The sequence below is a fragment of the Chenopodium album genome, chromosome 12 (assembly GCF_948465745.1).
Source record: "Chenopodium album chromosome 12, dcCheAlbu1.1, whole genome shotgun sequence".
NCBI classification, from domain to species: domain Eukaryota; kingdom Viridiplantae; phylum Streptophyta; class Magnoliopsida; order Caryophyllales; family Amaranthaceae; genus Chenopodium; species Chenopodium album.
In genome coordinates this window covers 6693049-6700947 of record NC_137845.1, presented here as the reverse complement: position 1 = coordinate 6700947, position 7899 = coordinate 6693049, and the positions used below count along the sequence as shown (strand labels likewise).

The following is a 7899-nucleotide window of genomic DNA, read 5'->3' as shown; positions in this document are numbered from 1 at the left end:
GGATATGAAGTGCATGGATTTACGTGAGGATGAAGTTTTGGATCGTAAGGGATGGAGGAGAAAGATTTATGTTGATGACTACACGAAATAATCAAATTTGGTTCATGTTAGCCGACCCCACTTTTGGGATTAAGGCTTTGATTGATTGATTGATTGATTGATTGATTTAATGATTATACATATCCCTAAGAGCCATATATCATTATCCTTATTTTTAAGCAAAGTAGAGCAGATTTTTCAGAATAAGCCTTATGGTAGTTCTAGAGGGAAAGGTATCATCCTAATCTTAAACCTCCTTAAACCCCACCAAAATTAAACCCCCAAAAATGGCAGCAACTCTTTCACCTTCTTCCTCAACCTGCAACTGCCACTTCCTCAACCCAGCACTTTTCAATGGCTCCTCTTCAAATTCCCGCCAATTCATCAACTACCCACTTCAGTTCTTCCCTAAAGGTATCATCTTAAGTCTCTACTCTTCAATTGAATGTCTGGGTAATTTGCTTATTTTGCTGTGATTAATCAGGTCGGAAGTTTCCGTTGTTCGAAGAACACAAATTTGAAGCAAACATTAAGGCAGTTAATGGGGTGAAGGCATTCAATACGACATCTTGGGATGAAAAACCCTCTGAAATACTGCCTGATGGTAAAAGGGTGTATTTGGACGAACAAGATATTGTCACATTTCTTGACCCTCCTAAAGAACTCATTCCGTTAGACCCTTCTTCTTACAATCCTGCTTCATATCTCTGGTAATTTCCTAAATTGTATCTTATATTATGTAATTTTATTTGCTAATTCACTTAATTTATTCCCTTTTTTGTTTGTTGTAATTGTGATTATGTGAGGTATCATTTGCATTATTTGGTTGTTTTTCTTTTTGAATGATCAGTTTAAGTATATAGTTTGACAAGATTAATTACGTTAATTGGATGATATGCTATGATTGAAGTGTATTAGTGTAGTGCAGTAGGGAATGACTAATTTTGTTTAAAAACTATGGTTTGATGATGGGTTTTAATAGGCATATAGTAAGTCTTTTATGTTTTTAATGTTTCTTTATTACTAGGAAGAAGATTTCGGAAATCCCGGAAGAAAGACGGCATCGTTTACTATACCTCCTGAATTCTAGGTTTGACTCGATTGCCTTGTTTCGGTCTCTAATTTTGTTGCCACTTTTTATTTTGTTGGTCTCTAATTTGATTTGTGTTTGTGGAAGCATTTTGAGGAGCTATACTTGAACAACTCTTGCATAGTTGCATTGTGATTATATCTTGCTTCATATGTCGTTTCCCTTATGTCTTCTGCTCTTGTTGACGATTGTATGGAATAATGCAGGCTTATATTGGCTGCTTGGGGGGTTGCTGGAGGGCGCTACAATGATGCAAAGTTAGCTAAGATGAGCTCTTCTAATTTGTTGTCTGGTGAAAATGATGCATTGTCACTTGAATTCTGGAATTGCCGTAAAAGTGGAGGTTTCTATCTGGCTTTAGCTTTTTTTAATGTGCTGAGTGGTATCTTGATTCTTATTGTGACTTGGGAGAAATTCTTGACTGCTTTTCAAACAATAAATTATAGGTCCAATGCCTCTTGGTTTAATCAAATATTTGCAGACGGTGAGTTCTCTAATCGGTCTACGCACTTTCTATCTCCCTTTCTTGTTTGGAGCTTTGTACATTGTTGAATTTTGATTCCAGAATTATGCATCGTTCTGTTATGCTAGGCATTATTTCGTAAAGATGGAAACATATATGGAAGACTTATTGGTAAGAATTTCTTACCTTGATTATGGAAGATCATTCTCATTCTGCTTGCAAAATCTTCAGTATTACAAAGGAGTAATTTGCTTTCTAAATCTAAGTGAAAGCAGTCCAACATATTGGCTTGAGCTGCTCTTTAATTGAGAATGTTTCGAATCCCTAACTAAAGAAAAAAAAAAAAAACACTGAAGTAATAATTTCTAGCTGGCTTATTTCTATCAGCCCATTCCTTGTATTCTATTTAATTTGCGGACTAGGGACATAGTATGGGAAAATGGAAATAGCCACTTCCCCTGTTTTAGATTTCAATTACAGTTTTATGATCAAACATGACTAATATCTACTGTTTGACTTCTGTCTACATATCAGTAATTCCAACTCAATTAACCAAAACTTTCCTATAAAACTTGAAGTCGGAAAGGCATAAGCTACGACAATAAAAAAAAATGATATGTGCTAAACCATGTTAGGTCCCGTTCACTTTACCTTATTTTTGCTGAATTGAAATTATTTCTGCTGAACTTAAATTATTTTTACTGAACTGAAATTAATTAAGCTGAACTGAAATTAATTTCATTGAAATGAAATTACATTTACTGATTTTCTATTATAATTCTTCTTTATAGTTACTAAATTTTATTGAACTGAATTTAATTTTACTGAACTGAAATTATTGTTACTGAACTGAAATTATTTTTACTGACTTGAACTTATTGTTACTGAACTGAAATTATTTTTACTTCAGATTATTATTTTAAGGTGAAATGAACAGGGCCTTATATGGTTGTGGTATCTGCATTATCTACCTAAATTTAGGAAGAAGTAAGATTTCTGTATTGACCAGTCCAAGAGGCTAAGACAAGTTCTATTGCTATTTAGCAACGACTATCCCGGACAAATTTAACTTCATCTAGGGATAAATGTTAACATAGATGAAGCCAGTACTTTTGCCACTAGCATTTATGCCGGACAAATCTTTTTGTATGTTACAACTGTCTACAGATAGGTAACTTTAAGATTCAATGATTGTAAAACTAGAGTAAGACTTGAGATGTGCTTCTTCAATCTCACATCATTGCCTTCGCACCTGGGCCCATATTTGCATCTACCACCACCGATTCATAATTTGATTGGTTTATTGTGCTCCTGTTTCCAGTCAATTCCATAGTTTTCAGTGAATCCCTAAGGCCCTGTAGTCAGTAATCGTATGATTCTTAGCCATTGCTAATGTAACTTTAGTTGTCCATTGCACTCTGGGAGAGGTTATATACACCGGGTGTACCGTACAGTATTTGTTTTCATTTTGATGATTTTTATTCATTTTATCATCAATTGTTGAACAAAAACTAACCTTAGGTTAGTTGGGTGTACGGTACTCCCGGGTTATATAGCAAATGAATATGCTGTTTTTTTAAAATAATTTAAGTGCTATAAGTGCAAATGCAGGTGTGTCGCTACTGGCTCGAATGGCAACATCTTCCAGTCCACTGTATTTTACTGTAAAAGAAGTTACTGAAGTAATGCCTACTGAACAGCCATGTGATTTAGCTTATGAGTTTGGGGATGGATTGTTGAATCTCCATGATTATCCAGAAGGTTTCCCAATGCCAGGTGAGATTACAAATTCTCAGGCAAACATGCATTGATATTCCACTAATTTTCAACTTCAATTTGGATTTTAGTGCTACGTTGTTTTCTATTTGTGTGTGAATATCAACATACTTTTTATAGTTGGATATCTATTTGTTTGTATTGCATTTTCTATTCTACCGTCTCTCTATTCTTTCATTGCTAAGCTTTGCGAGTTAACTGCATGACTAGCATGAGTTAATTATTTTCACTCTAAGCAAACTTGTATTAACCTATTTTCTCTATTCTTCTTATATATGGGTCCAACTTTGTTTCCTAATGGTGGTGTTTCAAGATTTTGTAATAGTGCCGCCAGTAAGGCAATAACGACAGAAGCTTTGAGCCTTTGACTGTTAAATTTCAATTTCAAAGGGACTAAACAGTTTACTATTTCAAACAGATTAAATTGTTGACTACTCTTCTGCTGTGTATTATAATGGACTATTTCGGACCGCTCATTAGATTGAATGCACTTCTGTTATATAATCTCTTTTACTGTTCAATGCATGGTTTCTCTTCCGAGTATTGCATGTTGAAAAATCAATGCTAAGTTTGAGGTTCTTTCTATTTGCAGCCAAACATCCATGGCCCTTCAATGATCAGGTTGTCATATATGTCCGTCATCTTGGACCTGGGGTTATGGTTGGACAGGTATGGCAGGAGGGCCTAGCATTGGAACAAATACCCAAGAAGCTTTGTGGTGAAATCTTAATGGTGAAAGATTATTCTGTGTCTAATGGAGATGGTAGCTAGATGTCAGCAATTCCGGATAGTCTGATGGCAAAAGATTGTTGCTGCTTCCAGATAAAATGCACCTGTAGAAACTGCAGCTTTTTATCTGTTTCTTCGTACCCTTGAGCATGCTGACCATCTCAGAGTCGTATGAAGGTTGTTGTGATAAATGTGGGTTGAATGAAGAGTGTCAATATCAAGTTTATACTGTAAGATACAAAGGAAACCTACTTACACAGTTACACCCTTGCAAAAGACATCAATTTTGTTGCATTTTTTACCTTGTAAGTGTTGTAAGACTTGTAACCCAATGTAGCCTTCCAACCTTCATATATGGCCTATCTCCAGTGATTCATCATTGATTGATATGCAATTCTGTCAGTTTTATATCATCTACAAATGTTCATGCTTACTATTTCTAGTTGCTTGGATCTTTCATTTTGTGTTGGAAGCTTGATTGAGCCAGGTTGCATTTGAAGCATCAATCTTGTAACTTTATTGGAAAAAACACTTTGGGATAGACAAAATTAAGGGCTCTTCTTCCTTAAAACATTCAGCCCAAATTATGGACATTCCACTACCTCTCAATGATATGATGGGCACCCCCGTTTCACGGGAGCTCATTACGTATGGAAACTTCTCAGTTAAGTTAGGTAATTGGCTCACTCATAGTTTCAAACTTGAAGACAACAATTGGCTCTATAGATGTATTTAGAAAATAGACATCCTTAATAAACTCCAAAATTTTCCTTTGGCAAATATTTCATAACAGATTAGGTGTTCGAGACACTCTTTACAAAAGAACATAATCTCGTTCAACATTTGCCTTTTATGCAATCAGCAAAATGAAACAATTGATCATCTTTCTCAGTTGCACTAGAACCAAATAAGTTTAGAACCTCCTCTTTATTAAAAAAAATTGTTAGATTGCTCAACCTCGTTTCTAAAATTAACCAAAACTTTAAGAAAACACCCAAACACTTTAAGGAAGTTTATCCTTCTCATTTGGAGTAATTAGAAAGAATGGAATGCTATTACCTTCTGTAATGAAACCTTTGACATCTTTAGGATTTACTACCGAGTGCAATTTGCGTTCAGTGAGTGGCACCAAAAAAAAGTCTCATAAATACATTTTCCTCCATGGGATCTCCCATTCCGAGATCTCATAATCATTCTTCTCATACTCAATAATCCCTACCATCCATTCTTATACCATATAAGGTGCCTCCTAATAATTTCAAACTCATCATCAGGAATACCAGCACACTCATCAAGACATCTATGTTCAACCTGGTAACACCAAAATAATTATAGCGGAAGCTATGACTCTTGATAAAGGTATTCAACTAGCTCTTCAATGTGGCACATTGGCGGCACCTATTAGTCATCAACTCAATAAAAGACATTTGGGCATTACCTTAGCACATTGAACATACTACCAAGATACTCATTCTCTCTTTTCTCGGTTTCGCGATTAGAGTATCCAGCACATCTATCGAGAGACAAATCACGCAGCGGATTGGATAGCTAATGTGGCCATTTAGTATCCAGTACTCCGTACTTTTGTAGTATGAATGTATGCTTGTAATACCTCTAGTTTGTTTTCAATTCTTTCTTCTGATACATTAGGAATCCCCCTTGTGAGTAGGGTGTCCAATGTTTTTTTCTTCTTCTTACCTTTTCAAAAAATAAAAAAATAAATGAATAACACAAAGTCTTATACGTGGTTGGCCACACGGTGTGGCCAACCACTATAGGGGTTACTTCGCTAGTGTAAAGGGGTTACTTGATTAGTGTTGAAGGGGTTACTTCGTCATTGTTATAGAGTTACTCGGTCAGTGTTATTGGGATTACTCGATCAATATTACAAGGGATATTTAATCGATGTTATAGGGGTTACTTTAAGTGGTCACACGATTTGGCCGACCGCATACAAGATGGGCTGAATAAATAAAATCCAAATATAAATTATTAACATGCATTAAGCAATTTTATGTTTTTATTTACGTACCATTTTTACAAAGAATATGTAAAAAAAAAAAAGAAAAAAAGGGTAGACATATCCAAGCTGCATAAAAATCCAGCAAAAAATTTGGAGGGTTTAGGGCATCGTCTTCTTCAAACCCCCATTTTATTTTGTGAACTTTCAGTCTTTCACCAACTTTGTCACTCCGCTAGAAATACCAGTACCCATTTCTTCTAATCAATGTTACAACCCCTCTAATTTCCATACTTCCGACCAATTTTCTCTCTCCTCAATCGCAAATTAGGGATTAGGGTTCTTCAGATCTTACAATTTGATATCATAAAATGAGTTTATTTTTGAGATTAAGGCAACAAATCCCAACTGGGTTAATTCGAAAACCCTACATTTCATCCCTAATTTCTTCAAAAACCCTTAATTCTACTTGGGTTTATCGCACTTATGCTCAACCTGCATTACAAGAAGAGGAATTTGAAGAAGTTGAAATTGATCCCAGAAAACTCCCAGCAGATTATGACCCATCAAAATTTGATCCAACATCCCACCGTAGCCCGCCGAGTGATCGTGTTTTTAGGCTAGTTGATGAGGTTTCATCTCTCACATTGGTAGAAGCAGCTGAATTAGGGACAATTTTGATGAAGAAAATGGGAATGAAAGAAGATGAAGTTCCTGTTATTGGGGTGTTGAATCCTGGGGCTGCTGCCGGGTTAGCTCAAATGGCGGCAAATTCGCCTGCTGGGGATGCTCAGGAGGAGAAGAAGGAAGAGAAGTCTGTGTTTGAATTGAAATTAGAATCATTTGAAGCGGCTTCGAAGATTAAGGTCATTAAGGAGATTAGGGCATTTACTGAATTTGGATTGAAGGAAGCTAAGGACTTAGTGGAGAAGACGCCATCGATTTTTAAGAAGGGTGTGCCTAAGGAGGAAGCTGAGCAGATTATTGAGAAGATGAAAGCTGTTGGAGCTAAAGTGATCATGGAATGAGGATGAATTAGTTGATTGCAATGACAGAAGGTAGTCTTTTTGAATTAGATAATTTTTTCGACTTTGATCGAGTTAATGGAGGTACTGCTGTACTGCTATTTTTGTTTACTGCATCTTGGTTGTTTGAATGAAATCTATAAATTTGGCCAGGAAAAATTTGCCTAATGTACAATGTAGTTGTTTAATATTGAAGCCTGATGTTTTTGCCTTGTTTGGTATGTTATAAACAGAGGTTCTGCAAAGTTTATGTTTCTTTGATAGCCTTTCAATAATGATCAGGTTTATAGCTTCTTAAGCTTTCATAGTATGCTCAAGTTGCAAATATTCTGATTATGTAAATCATTCAAGTGATGATTGATGTTCATTGTGTTTTCAAAAGCTCTTTGTAAGTGAGTTTTTCATCGTATTTTTAGTGTCATGTTTGTAGCCTTTGTGTGATGTTGAAAATATTGTGAAAATGTTGCTTAATACTGAGCAAAGACTGATGTTATATACTATGGAAGAATAAGAAAAGGATATAAGCTCACCTTTGTTTGGCATCCATTTGTGCCATTGAAGAGAGCTTTGCTGTTCTAGTAGGGTGAAATATGAATGTTACAATTTGGTGATTTATAAACAGATGATTCTTTCGATTTGTCAAATATGTTGAATTTTTGACAGCCCCTTACGCACCAACATTTGGTTTCTTGTCATTAGCATGTAGGTGTTTTATCTGGAGGGCATATCAAACTATCTTATAAAGTTGTTATGACTGAAACTGTAGCATATTAAGGACCTACCTATTTATATCATAGCTCAGGAGCTCAGGACGTGT

At 35.5% G+C, this 7899-nt stretch overlaps 1 protein-coding gene and 1 pseudogene across 1 annotated transcript; both read left to right on the top strand.

Annotated features, from left to right (window-relative positions):
• Nucleotides 1-279: 279 nt before the first annotated feature.
• Nucleotides 280-4462, top strand: LOC145571810 (uncharacterized). The gene is made up of 8 exons (XM_081630847.1): nt 280-453; nt 524-749; nt 1067-1129; nt 1336-1472; nt 1576-1613; nt 1721-1763; nt 3204-3368; nt 3961-4462. The coding sequence occupies exons 1-8, from the start codon at nt 327-329 to the stop codon at nt 4137-4139; spliced, it is 978 nt and encodes a 325-aa protein (XP_081486973.1). The 5' UTR covers nt 280-326; the 3' UTR covers nt 4140-4462.
• A 1775-nt stretch (nt 4463-6237) lies between these two features.
• Nucleotides 6238-7392, top strand: LOC145571809 (uncharacterized; annotated as a pseudogene).
• Nucleotides 7393-7899: the final 507 nt, after the last annotated feature.